The sequence below is a fragment of the Pleuronectes platessa genome, chromosome 11 (genome assembly GCF_947347685.1).
Source record: "Pleuronectes platessa chromosome 11, fPlePla1.1, whole genome shotgun sequence".
In the NCBI taxonomy this organism is placed as follows: Eukaryota; Metazoa; Chordata; class Actinopteri; order Pleuronectiformes; family Pleuronectidae; genus Pleuronectes; species Pleuronectes platessa.
In genome coordinates this window covers 16009839-16024745 of record NC_070636.1, presented here as the reverse complement: position 1 = coordinate 16024745, position 14907 = coordinate 16009839, and the positions used below count along the sequence as shown (strand labels likewise).

Below are 14907 nucleotides of genomic sequence, written 5' to 3'. Positions count from 1 at the left end.
TCTCCCTCCGTCATACACACGCATTCACTTACATACACTCAGACACACACTTTTTTCCTCTCTTACCCGCGCATATATACATAAACACACACACACGCTCACACACATGCTTACGCACACGCGCACCCACTCAATCCATCAGAGTCCAGCATACCTGTGCAGGCTGGGGGGGTGCGGTGCCGGAGGGGCTGTTGGGCAGCGTGCTCGTCTCTGAGGTCGCTCTGCTGTCATTCGGGGGAAGAAGCCGGTCTCAATTGTTTTCTCTTTCCTCTTCCTCTCATTCCTGGAATGCTAAAACTGGACTGATGGACATTTCAGAACTTTGTCTTCCAGACCCTCTCAGCTATCATAACCAGTAGGTGCACCTCCTTATCTTTCTTTTCCTTCCTTCACTTCTCCTTTTAACCGCTCTGTTGCAATGTACTTTTGTTCCTTCTTCTTCTTCTTCCCTGTCTTTCCTCTTCTTAATCTTTTTTTCTTAATCCTTACCTGCTCCTCTTATTTTTGTTTTATGTTCCTTGAACCCTACCAGTCTAGTCACTTAACTTTTTCCCGTCTTAGCAGTGTGTACTTCTCTTTTTCTGTCTTACTCTTTCATTCACCCTCTCACTTTCTTAAACTTTCTCCTTATCATTGTTTCAAGGGGTTTTGCATCATGTAAAGAGCAACAGGGCAGGTGCTACTGTGTGTGTGTGTGGGGGTTTATTTTCTGAATCCATCATGTACGTCAGTCTTTACAAATCTCATTCACAGCATGGCAGATTGATTTAGTGTGTAATTTTCTTTTTTCCTAAAGAATTTTTGGGGTATGTGTCTGGTTGTGTTAGGGGCTTGTTTGCTGATGGCTTTGTTCCTATAGAGGTGGCCGCCCGGGGAGAGGGGGAATCATATTTTAAGGAGATGAGATTAACGGGAGTCCGTGGAATTGGAGAGGATGAATTACACACTGTGATATGTGCAGCCAGGGAAAGACAAATAAAAGGAGCGTGTCGCCTCAGCATGTCTGTCCCATGCAGACAGCGGCGCGCGAGGCTGCTGGGACAGTCTGGGCTTACGCCACATTACAATGTGATAAATCCATCAATAACTTATATTTGTTTTAAAGGAAATTATATCAACGTTGTGAGAAATCAAATTTATATTCATATTGGAAGCTGCTTATATGTATTTAATTCAACGCCTGTAATGTGGGTATTTTCATACACTTATTAATGGATGAATAGCCAAGACTTTAACACTAGGATTGTGTTGCAATACAAGGGTATTTTATTAAATCGGTCTTTGATATTTTATAAAGATATTAAAGATAAAGTGTTGTGAGTGCAGAAATTCAGAAAACCAGTCAGATGTATTTAGATAATTAAATATTTTCATCCACTGAAGGGTTTGCTTATAAATGTCTAGAAATTGGTTCCATATTACACACTTAATACTTTTTTACATAAATGACAAATTACCTTCTTTCAACTAGTCTTTTCATGTTCTCAATATTATCCAATTCCGTCATAATTAAGCAATTTTAAAGAAATACACCCAGTGAAAATAATTCAGTGTAAAGTTGTTGAGCTGAACTCGGTGTGTGTGTGTGTGTATTGTTTTACTGCACCACCTTGTTCACAGAACTTTACATTGAGCTTGAATCACTGCAAATTCCCCAAAAATCTGTTTTACTTTTCTCTCAGTTCCTCCTTAATATAAATGTATAAAATCAGCCGAAACATAGTGGAGATTCCTGCAACACGTCAGGTGCATACGTTCAAATGTGTTTATATTTTTCAGTGTAACATATCTTTAAATTTAAAGACAAACTTAATATTTATATTTAATTCTTAGCTATAAGCAGTTATTTGCACCACCCCAGCATTTATGTAAAATTAACATAATAATCATTTGGTTTTAGGGTAAATTAAGCTATTTAATTTTCAAGTTATTTTCCCTTCAAATGCAGTTTCCATCAAATACAGAATCATATGAATTAAAATGAGGAGACAGGTATTTAAACACTGACACATTCTCTGTGTTGTAAAAACATGTTTCAGTTTGAGTTGACGTTGACATTTCTACATATTAATTTCTTCAGTAATATATTTCAATTAATGCTGTTATAATATTTAGTAAGTTTTTACCCAAATAATACAGTTCTAATATTATAATTGTATTATAATTTCGAATCGCCCTAACATTTCTATTGCAGTGGAAACAAGCTAAATGTAAAATAACAGTGAAAAGAGCTCTGAGCTATGTGTTCAATGTGTAACTTAGAATTAATTGGGTTTATTTCTGCTAAAATGTGGATCTGGGGGAGTAATTTTCTCACCTCCTTAAACTAAAAATCTCTCATAACAGCTCATGTAGAAATGATCACAGTGAATTAGTGTTTCCTGTTTACTCTGTAACAACCAGTCGTTTGTTGGATTCCTCCAGCATTGGCCCGGGTGTGCTGCTCACTTTGCCTCAGCAGTGGCTCTCCTCTGCTGATTGGGCAGCAGTGTTTGCAGCCATATCAGGGCTGGAGGTGGCCGTGATGCTCGGGTGAGAGGATTATGAGGACTGTACGTGCTCCATGTAATTAGCACAGCGCTGTTGTGGAATCGTCACTATGTAAACTCCACAGACTGACCTGAGGGCATCGCTACAGTCTGGGACTCAGACTGACACAGAATAGAGAGACACACTCGCCTTGTCTCTTTGCAAACGGACAGTATTTAGAAATGCGTGTGCATGGAAGTGATTACCAAAGAGACACTGTATTTGCTCAAATTTCGTACATTACCATTTCTATGCGCCCCGTTGCAACCCAGCCTTTTATTTACTCCTCGGCTCATGCAGCCAGACGAGTCGCTCACTGTACGAGTTTGACAAGCTTATTGTTCACCTTGTGTTGCAGTAGCTGTTTGTGCCACTCAGAAGTGAGCCACTGCTGAGGACTGTCAGTTCAGATTCCTCCGTGCTCGCTTGAGAACACACACACACACACACACACACACACACACACACACACACACACACACACACACTCACGCGTGCGCTCTGAGCGGCAGCGAATTGAGATGTGACTTGTTTCTTCTCCTAAATGTTCCATCAACAACCTTAGAGCCCCGGGCAGAGCCGCTGCTGTAAACTCACCACCCCGCCCCGTTTCCCCTTTCGTGAAATAAGAGCTTTAATGTATTTTTTCAGAGAAGGAGAAAGAAGTTATCGCACAATGATGAATTAGATTTCAATTTATTTGACTTCATTCCCAGCTTGCTGCATTAGAGGCCTGAAAACACCCCATCCGGCAGTCCGTCCGCCTGATTCTTATTAGGTTTCGGAAAACAAGGCGAGGGAATTGCATTAGTGTATCTTAAGTTAAAAGCTCTTTGCTCTTTGACCAAGTGTTTCATTGTTATTGGGTTAATCAGATTTTTGCTGTCTTCATGGAGATGCTATCGCAGGCTAGGGGCAGTGGTGGGTAACCAAAGCGGCCGCGCACAGACACTATCCAGATGGGATCAGCTTACGGTAATTTGGTTTCAGAATACATTACCAGAAGAGGCTCCTGGCCGAGAGCGGCCACCCCCCGCCACGAGCCAGGAGCCGGTGGCCTCTGTGGCTGCAGTGACCGGCCAAACCACCTGTCCCACTCCCGCACACACATCTCCCATGAGCTTTCAGGAGGTGTAGGGATGTGTGGCACTTTACTGGAGAAAACCAAATGTTTTGAAATTCTATTATATCTGTCATCCAATTCTAAATCCCTCTTCCTTATACCAACAGGGCTTTGTTGTCCAATTCATTAGAGAGATTCCTGAGTCCACTGGCCACGCTGGAGCCCTCTCATTTCTGGTATCTAGTATCATTACTTTCACTGTAAATATGTCACTCAGCTCAGGCTGAGCGGGTGGGGGGGAGGGGGGAGCATGTTGTCCCTCTCCAGGCCAAATGGGGGATGCAGAGTATATTGACACACTCTGGATGTTCACTATTCTGTGGCTGCAGAGCTTTCAGGGCTCATGCTTTTTGTTAGCACTGAGGCTGAGCTGCCAAATCAGATCCCACCCCCGGCTGATTTATCACCCAGGTCAATAATTGGGGGGGGGGGGAGAAAAAGAAAAGCATGCAATATTAATTATATCATCAATTCATCTGAAATTCTGTGTATAAAATCTGTGTTGAAATAGTCACATTGCAAGTATGTTTCTGTTCCTAACCTCCAACATGGCACAAGTATCATAGCAGAACACTTTCGAAGATTTTAACATTCTGTCCTGAGACGCCATCTGATGTTAGGCCTCAGCTGCCGCACCTATTTCCCGGCTTCCACCTGCACCGAACAACCAGCGACTGTCACCGCACACGCGTCCCTCCCGGTTCCTTGTCCATGGTTAACCTTGGACACCTCCACCGCAGTGTGAGAATCTGTTTAAAAATAACCAGGTCCATTAGTCAAGAAGGATAATGCTAGCCTACGTGGGCTCTCATGCCCTTGTGGCAGCAGAGTGCTATCACTGACACGGTGCGTCAGCACTTCTTCCTGTTGCTCCACACTGAAGGGCTCCTCTTCATTTACACGAGCACACACACATGCATACACACACACGCACACCATAGAACATAGAAGTTGAGAAAAATAACTGAGTCAAGAAAAGAGCTGTTATCATGATAATGCACTTGACAAAAAGCTGTAGACCGTAGTGGAGAAGTAAATGAGTTTCAAGAAGTCATCAAACTGAGAACTCGAAAAGTAAAGTTGGATGTGTTTGCTGAATCGTTCGTGTTTCGTAACCATTATTATTTTGGTGACGTCTATTCTGACTCATAAAATCTCTTCGGAGTAAATTTCAGGTCCATTAGTTCACACTCGGTGAGAAAATGGGATGTAGGTGGGTAACGATATGGGTGTTTATCAGTGAAGGCTATTGGTATTGAGCGGCCAGTTGTTTGAAGGTTATGTTTCGGAGCAGTAATTGAAATGCAAAATAACATTAGGATCGATGGCTAGCTTTGTTTATTTATGAAATCAATATTGAAACCCTCCGTCACCGTGGCAGCTCTGATTCCCACTGACAGCTTCACCAAGTCTCGTCTGCGTGGCACCGCTCGGCCTCACACTCATTACGGCTCTCACACCAAGCTCTGTTTAAAACCAAATAAATCATCACTCCTTGTGGGAAGCTGCGATCTAGTGTTTCAGGCGTATATGTTTAAACACACAATCTGTAGTTTATACAAAAAGAGAGCGAGAGAGAGAACAGGCGAAAGGAAGAGAGATAGTACTACGATTGCTCTCCCCTGATTTGCCCAAGGGAAGTAGATGTGACCAATAACAGCCATTAACATAGGCGTGTGCACAGAGCCAGCCATCACAGGCCTAGTTTCTCTTTGCCGAACAGCCATCTCTATTGACGTTTCTCTTGATCCATGTCTAATATGCCCCGCTCCTATTACAGAAATAACCAAATAGTCCATTTTAAGTGACACAAACACTAAATCTTTTGCTTTGGAATATATTTTTTCTATGAATCATAACGTGAATAATAACTCGCATGGAAGTTGCATTTCAAGACTTCACTTAATTCTGGCTTTACCCACAATACAAGATAAGGTTTTGAGTCTGTTTAATTCAGGATCAACATTTTAACGTGCTTGGTTCCAAATCCTTCAGCAATTCGACTACGACAGTTAAATACAATATATTTAAAGACATAAATAGGAGTAATAGCTTGTCTCTGACTCTCCATTACAGAAAACGATTAGAGAAAATGCTCATTAGACACTAACTGCGCTTGTCTCATTTCTTCTATCGGGGATGTTTTACTTAACTACTATAGTAGCCTCATCCGATTTTGTTAGTTCAAAGTGTGTGTGTGTGTGTCAGCGCATGCCTTCCTGCTTCCCTGCCTTTAAACTATACAACTTATTGCTTAGGTGTGTGTTTGTTGGTCACATTTAAAACGCCTCCTTATGAGTGCACCCCCCCCTAAAGCCCTAAGTGAGATGGAATGGTCACATCGAGTGGCGGCTTGTTGAACCTGCCACTTGGAGCCTCCCCCGCTTCCTCCCAGTGCGTCCGCCGACACCAGATGTCATGTGAACATGTATGTTTAGATGCCCCCCCCCCCCCCGCCTCCCTGAAAGGAGATGCATTAATTCAGGAAATACTCCCAAAGTTTAATTATTCCTGAATGGTGTGGTGGTGGATACCAGCGTATAAATCAGTTAGGCCCACCCGCCTTTTTATTACCAGCACTATTTATGGCAAATGCTGGAAGAGATGAGCCTGTAAAAAGCTGGAGGCTACGGCTGTGACTGTGTTAGGCGGCGTCGGAGCAATAGTGTTTTCCGACGTCAAATCATTTTGCTGCCGTTTGAGTAATGTGTCTAAAACAACATTTTAAATGTGCGAAAATGAAGTCAGAATTTGAACTTGCCGATCATGCTGTATCCTGCATGTTATTTTAAACTCAGCGCTGTGCCCTGATCAAACACCGAGTGTGAGCCTGCACCAATATTTACACACGTGATTGTGTTTGAATTATCCCGGACACCTGATAAACCTGCTAATTTTGGCCTGTTAATTCAGACTTTTATAAATATATATATATATATATATATATTTGTGTGTGTGTGTGTTAGTGTTTGTCTGTTTATATTTGGCTCTTCCTCATGATGAAGAGGATAATTTATGGAGCTCTTTGTTTTAAGCAGGTAGAGTCCCCCCCCACCCCCCCCAAACAAGACCAGCCTATCAGAAGAAGATTAATGAAGTAATTTCATGCATGGCTCTATGTCTCCGTCCCCCTGTACGCACAGTCACTGTGTCTAAACCTGTGATTTACACTGGACTGCGTTAAATAGCCTTAACCCTTTATAATAATATGTCTCTCTTTGTTGTGATACGCACACACTGCAAAAAAACACAATCAGGAATATCCTTCCTCTGACCAGTCTCTTGGATCTTTGACAGATCCTGAACATTTCTAGTGAACCTGTTTTCCTGTTTTATAATCTCTCCCTGTTTATTTTACACAAGAAACATATGTAAGAGGTGTTAATATCTCAAAGCTCAATCTGAAAAACCTTAAAACACAAAACCTTTATGAATTATTCTTGCAGTTAAAAACTAACTTTTTTTAATCATTCCAATATTGTAAGTAATGTTTACAGTAAAAAGTTAAACAAAATTTTTTGAAAGCTTTATTTCTGGCATTTGTCGACAGAGAAAGATCAGACACAGGGTAAACAGACAGGGCCGTAAGGGGTTAATAAAATGCCTAATAGGAGAAGAGGTGAAGCTAGGTTACATTGCGTCATCGAGACCTGTGAGTCCTGTGCGTTCATGATTGTCTCTTGAAATCCTAGAGGTCCTTGTGTTGCCACACATTCGTCTCCATTCCGTTGGTCTTAGTGCAGATGACGATACGACAACATTTTCCAAGAAACAACAAGAAATTAGAACATTGTGAACTAAAAGCATCCTCCACCTGTGCCTTGGGTTTCAGGAGAATGTATTGTGATATCGGCCCCAGTATCACTAATGTATCACACAACACCAGGTTGTGTCTGATGTCCTTACACACACTAGTCGTCTTAATGTCACAAGCTCTGCAGGAGAATTTTGAAGACACTAAAATGTCTATAATCAGAAACAGTCTTTTTTGCTCCCTGCACTGGACTATAATTACTTTTTCTACTTATCACGAGCCATTGTAAATCCGTGTTGTTAAATTATACCATGGTCTTACCTCATAATGGATGTAATGGAAACTAATCTTTTCTAATGAAAAGGCCGAATTAGAAATTTGATCCCAAATGTGCTGCTCGACAGGCTGGACTTATCACTGGAGCTTTTTTTTTTTTTACATGTACAGTGTGATGAGCTGTCTAGTTCTGCAGGGAGTTTCCCCACCGGGTCTGTGGAGGATTGTTAACTCTTTACGCTCTGCAGTCTGCAATTTAAGACCTTTTCAGAAACGAATTCCGGATCTGGACATTCTCTGGAGTTTGTCCTTCACACCTGAATAACGCAGCAGGAGATTCTCAGCACAGACGCGTTCACAACACCACAGACGCGCAGTTTACAGTCCTTCACCACTAGCGTCGGCCCTTATCACAAAAAGCTTTCTGTCGGGGGAAACTCCGGAGAAAGTCCTGCAGCCGCTCACTCACATTTGCGTTCTCACATACAGCCCCTCCGGAGAATATCCGAAGATTATCCAGAGTTCACTGCAGGTCTGGGAGCAGCTTCTCACATCCCCCACTGACGGTAGCTCTATCATGAGCCATTTGTCTCTCCCAACATCCTGAACTCAGCCCCTTTATAAGAACTGGATCTGCCCAGTGCGGCCCAGACAGTTTACGTCAGACAAACAGCAGCGCCTGTATCACAAGAGGCCCTCGCCTTTCCTCCCAGCAGCATCTCCAGCACAGGAAGGAGCGGGAGGGGCGAGATCAATAGATGTGATCTGCTTCTTGGCCAGCGCTATCTTGTGGTGCCGCTGGAGCACGGGCTCATGTTGTTGTAGTGGAGTGAGCTCATGGCTTTATAAAGACTTCGGTGACATCGCTGTGGTGCGGCTAAATATAATCCTCTTCTGGAGCCTGAAAAACGTAATTGCTCGAGCCGCAGAGCAGCGCGGTCCACCCCCCCCCCCCACACCACACCAGTGGTAACCCTGCACGAGCCCCTAGCCTATGGACTATTGATCCGGGGCTCTCGCTCTCCATCGGTACAATAAACACGCTCTGTCTGTCTCCCCTCTCTCCGCCCCGCATGTATCGCTTACTTTCTCTTTTCCTGTTTTTCTGTCTCCTCAACTTCCCCTTTTGTTTGCCTCCATAGATCCGCAAGTCATAAATCTCTGTCAGCTTCTCGCAGAGTGTCTCGCATATCCGTTAATAAAGAGGCGCCTCGCCTGCCTTCAGGTCCACCCCCTCTGCTCCGTCCTCCCGCTGCCAGAGCAGGACTAATGAATGAGAAACTCCTAAATTAGGGGCCTCTCCCTTGTAGATTAGAATGGGTCCCCATGGAGGGCCGGGCTTGCCTCCAACCAAACCACAGCCGTCAACCAGCCCCCCCCCCCCCCCCCTACACAGACCCACATACAACATATTTTCATATTCTGTCTGCAACACAAACTCAGACCTATGAGCACATAAGTCCTGGCAGCGTCCGTACAGACACACACACACACACGTTTTGCCCCTAGAGTCTTTTGGCCCCAGAGTCCCCTGATGGTCATTAACCTGGAAACCGTTGGACTCAGAGGAGTCCTCCAGATTTCAAGTGTGTTTTGGAATCTCCATTCCCCTACTTTCTCCCAAGGGCCACCCCAACTCCCCTCCCAGAGCCCCCAGTGCCTTTTCATTTACATTATCCCCTGTGAGAACACACAGCGAGCACCCTTGGTGGTGTACGAGCGTCGGTGTATTACTTAGTTAGGGGCTGTGCACATTTTCAGCAAGCGTCTCCTCCGCTCTCCCAAATATGAGTCCCTGGCTGCGTGTCGGAGCGGTGAGAGGTGGCAGTGGCCCCTGGAGGAGAGGTCAGCGTGGCAGCTGCCACTGGTCTGTGGCTGTGGCGGCGAGGCTGAGCCGGGTGAGAGGAGGTCTGTCAGGAGCTAATTGAGTTCGTCCTACCAGCGCTGACTCTGGGGCCAGTGGCTTATCAGGCCACATCGCCTGGGGCCCTCCAGACAGATCTGCCCCTACTGGGGCATCTGATATCACCATCACCCTGCCTGCAGATGTCAATCCCAACTCCCACCGCCCCTTGTTCCCTTCCACTTACCCAGTCTGATCAGGTAGCAGGGATGTGACACTCTGGGATGAGGTTAGCAAATGTTAGAAAATGATGTTTTTTGGCATCTGGTGGCCTTGAGAGGTAAAAGGACATCAGGAATTTACTCAGTGTTTGAGCTCAGCAGCTATGTAGGTTTGTGAAATACATATAAAAACGGGAGCGCACTGTCGAGAACAGCTAAGGCTCCGCCTCAAGCAGGAACCTCTCAGCAGGACAACGTACAAATTGGCTCAATTAGATCCTGAATGTTCCGCATTCATATACGACAGAGTCACATGACGATCAGAGTCTTGCTGGCAGGCGAGGGAAGTCTCGAGACGCAAGGAAAGGCGCTGTCCTCCTCGGTTCTCCCCTCAAAGTCGAGGAACAGCAAGTGTGAGATGAGCTGCCAGATCATTAGTCCAGCTAATCCTGGTCACAGCAGCACCGGAGGAATGATATTAGGGATCTGAAATGCTGTTAGGAGGGCTGGTCGGAATCAGATTAAAAACCAAACTGTGCGGTGTGCCTTTGTGGGCCCATAACCCACTACTCAGCATGAATTTTGATCGGTACAAAGGGAACAAAAGGAGGAGGAACAGAGAGGGGGAGTAAAGGAGGGAGCGAGGGGAGGGATACTGTATCTTAGACGAGCGCCGCTCCTTTGGTCGGCCAGGCAGCAGAATTTGAAAGGCTCTTACCTTGAGGAAGGAAGTGTGACAGAGAGAAATATAGATTTTACAGCGTCAAGTCTCCGTTAGTTCAGCAGACCCTTTCCGGCCGGCTCTGTCTGGGTAGCACACAAGCTAATTAGCACCTGCCCCACATAGTGAATTATTTATCAGGACCATTGCTGCTGTCAAACTATTTAATGTTCGTAATTCATTTTCTTATACAATTGTATTTATAGATTTAAATTGGACCTGTCCCATTAGAGATTAGGAATATTTATAGAAATAGTTTTGATTAATACGGCAGGTTCAAGTGGTTAGTATTCCCTCAGTATCATTAATCAATATATGCAGCCTTGTTAAAAACATAAGCATAGCAGTGGTATGATGTGTCATAGCAGAATGAGTTAAGGGGGATTCTAGCCAGCACATGTATTATAAATGACCACATTGAGCTGGAGGAGAAACAGTTAAGACACTTATGCAATTATGCTAAGTGTCACCCTGAGGATGGCCTTTGAACCGGGGTTAAGCTTACTCTGAATTTGTGAAATAAAAGCTAAATGGAGCCATCTTGTGCTCCTGCGTTTTAATATATAGCCTTTAATAAGCCAAGTGCAGGTGCCCCTATCACACAGGTGCACATATCCATCTGAAACGGAGAACATAAAGCAGATGAACACAGAGCCGCGCGTTTAATTTATGGGGATGCAATCTGCATTCATTATCAAGAGCGGCAAGTTCTATTTCAGAGAGGCATGAAATTGATTCACTTTTTCAATTTTCTGTCTGCAAGGACATTTAAGAGTACAAGTGGGTCATTTTTTAAAACAGCAAATCTGACTAAAGTCCCACAATGTCATCGCTAATAGTCACATATTTTATGTTTTGTTTGAATTGAGAGGAGCTGAAGGAAAAGTGTGTCGGACGGCGATTTTTGTCCCGTGGAGTGGTAGCTGTGTATCAGCTTTATACAGCGGAGGCGTTATATCGTAAGAAGAATTCCAGGAGTACTCAGGCAAAGGGCTTATTCCACAAGGTCAACGGTTTTAACAGGGGGCATTTTTTATTATTTATTTTAGCAGTTAACCTTTTTGTGAATTTCCAGAAGTGGTAGGCACCTGGAGCTCCGATGAATATACATGACAGCAGGGAAGGAAACGTGGGAATGAGATTTAATTTGACACGCTGACCCCCATCTCCACGGGCCTGGAAGCCAGGGTGAGAAAATAAGGTTGACCCACTGACCCCTGGGCCTGAACCCCTCCGTCACCCACCCTCACAATTAAATCAGCCTCAGAGAGCAAGAGGTAGTGCGGCAGACCAATAGGGGACAGAGCAGAGGCCTCTCGGTCCCTGTTTCCTCTGAAGCACTCTGAGACAGGCGGCTATCGCCCGGCCCGATAGATCCAGTGAGGGGACATCCCCCCTCTCTCAGCGCTGACGGTAAACTGACATGTCAAATATGTAAACATTACCATTAGTTGGCAATATGCTAATGGTACTAATGTGCTAAGGCATAACTTGGGCTGTCTAGCTGCCACTCACTGGGAGCCCGCCTGTCTGCATTTGCATAAGCCAGGCAAGGCTCAATTTTGTTAATGCAGGCAAGTGCAGGTGACCTTTCACCCCTTCCCTGGTACCCAATGCAAAGGGGTGTGTGTGTATGTAAGTGTGTGACCTCGCCTTGACCCAAGGAGGTCACCGTGTCCACACGGCATCCCCAATACATCGAGTTATCCATCACCTCTGTCCACCCGTTCGCTTCACTTTATTTACAGACAGGAAAAGGAGCCGAACGTGTCCAGGCTAACTTTTCTGCCCCTCGTCGCAATTTCAAGTTAAAGGTTACAGAGCAAGAATGGAATAGATTTATATGGAAGGCTTCAGAGTGCATTTTGTGGCCAAAGCCAAACGGCTGCACTTTAGTCTGCACGCGTTACAGCATCGGATTGCATGTACTCCAAAATACAGTTATTAGGCAGACAGTGAAAAAGTCAATATCTTGCCATCCTGATTCCTTTTGGTTGACTGCTGACTCAAGGAGACAAGCCAAGGTCCACCTTGCTCTCTAAACTATGGAGATGCCCCCGTGGTGATGCTCTCTTTGTGTCTGCACCTCTGTGTGTGTGTGTGTGTGTGTGTGTGTGTGTGTTTGTGTGTGTGTGTGTGTTTATATTTGAGTGCTCTCTCTTTTCTTCTTCTCTCTATCCTTCCCGCACTCACATGTGTGTGACTGTGTGAGTGTGTGGATGTGTGTGTGTGTGGATGTGTGTATTTGTACACTGAAGCACGTTTGCAGCTGCCATGGTGTGTGGCTAATGAGGCACTTACAGTAGGACCCTCCCCCTGGTTCACTTGTTTATGAGGAAGGTTAGGAACAGAAAATTGGAAAGACTTAAAAATAGATACAGGACAATAGTAGATGTGAAATACGTTTAAATCTGATTATTAATAAATTAGTACTGCTTGGCCAAACGAAACCCGTCTAAACTCTGCCATCTTTTCTACAGTAGAAGTTATATTCAGAAACACACTTTATGTGATTGTATTTGAAAAAGATTTAAGCATGAAATCAAAGTGTTTGAGATCTACTCTAGAAGAACAGTTGAACTGTGTAGTTGAATATAAAGTATAAGTAGGTTCAAATACATCTTATTTTAAAACGTAGAACATTTAACATAATGTCTAGTTAAAGGAAAGGAGCATGTGTGTTGTAACTGTTGTTGGCTGCCACGTAAAAACGTTTTTCTGTCACTCACCTGATTGATGAGATTCATTTGTACGATTTGAAGACCTTTGCTAATCCTCATCCTCCTCTTCTCCTCCTCCCTCTCCCCTCTCCCCTCTGTGTCTCACCCCTTACCTCACCCAGGTTGCTGAATAGAATGGCCGCTGATGACCGGCACCTACCCTCAAGCTGTGGGTCTTACATCAAGACGGAGCCGTCCAGTCCCTCCTCGGTCATCGACACGGTCAGCCACCACAGCCCCAGCGGCAACTCAGATGCCAGCGGCGGCTATGTCAGCACTATGAACAACCACTCCAACGGCCTGGACTCTCCACCTATGTTCACCCCCAGCGGACTCGGGGCTGGCACCTGCCGCAAGCGCTATGACGACTGCTCCAGCACCATCATGGAGGACTCGTCCATAAAGTGCGAATACATGTTGAACTCCCTCCCCAAGAGGCTGTGCCTGGTCTGTGGAGATATAGCCTCGGGGTATCACTATGGGGTGGCCTCCTGCGAGGCCTGCAAAGCCTTTTTTAAAAGGACAATACAAGGTATTTTCCCCTCCTCTCACCACCTCCCAACAAACACTCAATACCAGTTATTCAAATCCCATGTCGCCGCATCACCAGACACAAAAACAGCCTCCGTACAAGCCACCTTTGGCCCCACAACACTGGGACATATTCTCTATGTAAAAAAATCATTGGAGTGTGCAAGATGTTTCCTCTGCCTCCTGAGACCAGAAACATCCATAAAATAATCTTGTATTTGTATTTCCGTACAATAGATAATATCTAATATGAAAGGAACATTAAAAACATGTAAACTATTTTCAAAATAAATGCATTTTTAAAAGATCTGTTCACGCTGACTTAAACGAAAACCGAAAACAAGGAATAATTTGACATGGGACAGACGACTTGTGAGTTATGATGACATCATCTGTCGTGGTTGGCGGTGTCTGATAGACATGACATCATCACTCAGAGGTCAGATTTTGTGGAGTATAGGGACTGTTGGGGGGGGCTTAGAGAATTTGCTTTATTATCTGTGTCCTGTCTATGTGTGTGTGTGTGTGTGTGTGTGTGTGTGTGTGTATGTGTGTGCACGCCTGGGGACTATAGGGTGCGATTGGCTATCTGCGAGTCATGATGTATCACAGCTTCTCATTAGAGAGGCAATGAAAGGCCCCCCGCTGTGAAACTGTGCGCTCCGCTCCAGATTAATCAGGAAGACGGAGATATTCCAGAGCCTAGAAAAAAAATAATCCTCACAACAGTCACAGCTGCTCAGGTCCAAGCCCCGCTGGTGGAACACATGCAAAAAAAAACTTGATAAAATAGGTAAGATGAGCCAGAGGGTCAGGTTACGGTTAAATGAGATGAGTAAGAGTGGAAGAAAAATAGGAACTTGATATTGTAACCGAGTGAGTATCCACTGCTTTCGGTGTATTTAAATCAACACATCATTTTATGGAGAGCAGAGTGTCCGTCTAGATGTGAGGTGTTGATTTTGGACGTTGCAGCCATATCAGCTTTAGACAGTCTATGTACCTTTTTGCAGGCAAACAAAAGCATTAGGCCAAATCCTCCTGTTTACCCATGCTGCCATCAGCAATCCTGTCTATTGACAAAAGATGAACATTTTCTCTCAAGTAACATAACTGAGCTTTTGTCCGCTGACTAAAAGTACACTGACGGCAACATAATGGAGCAGAAAAGAGGCATCGGGGGAAGAAA

At 44.5% G+C, this 14907-nt stretch overlaps 1 protein-coding gene across 8 annotated transcripts in view; it reads left to right on the top strand.

Annotated features, from left to right (window-relative positions):
- Positions 1 to 305: 305 nt before the first annotated feature.
- The window catches only part of esrrb (estrogen-related receptor beta), a 39426-nt gene continuing 24824 nt past the window's right edge, over positions 306 to 14907 (top strand). For 3 of the 8 annotated variants that reach the window (XM_053434638.1, XM_053434634.1, XM_053434636.1), the window contains exon 1: positions 13317 to 13719. In XM_053434638.1, coding sequence (XP_053290613.1) covers positions 13323 to 13719 — 397 coding nt within the window. In that variant the 5' untranslated portion in view covers positions 13317 to 13322. Of the gene's footprint in view, positions 356 to 3759; positions 3829 to 13301; positions 13720 to 14907 lie in introns of those variants that run through there. The other 5 variants (XM_053434631.1, XM_053434630.1, XM_053434635.1 and 2 more) reach the window with 4 other exon arrangements.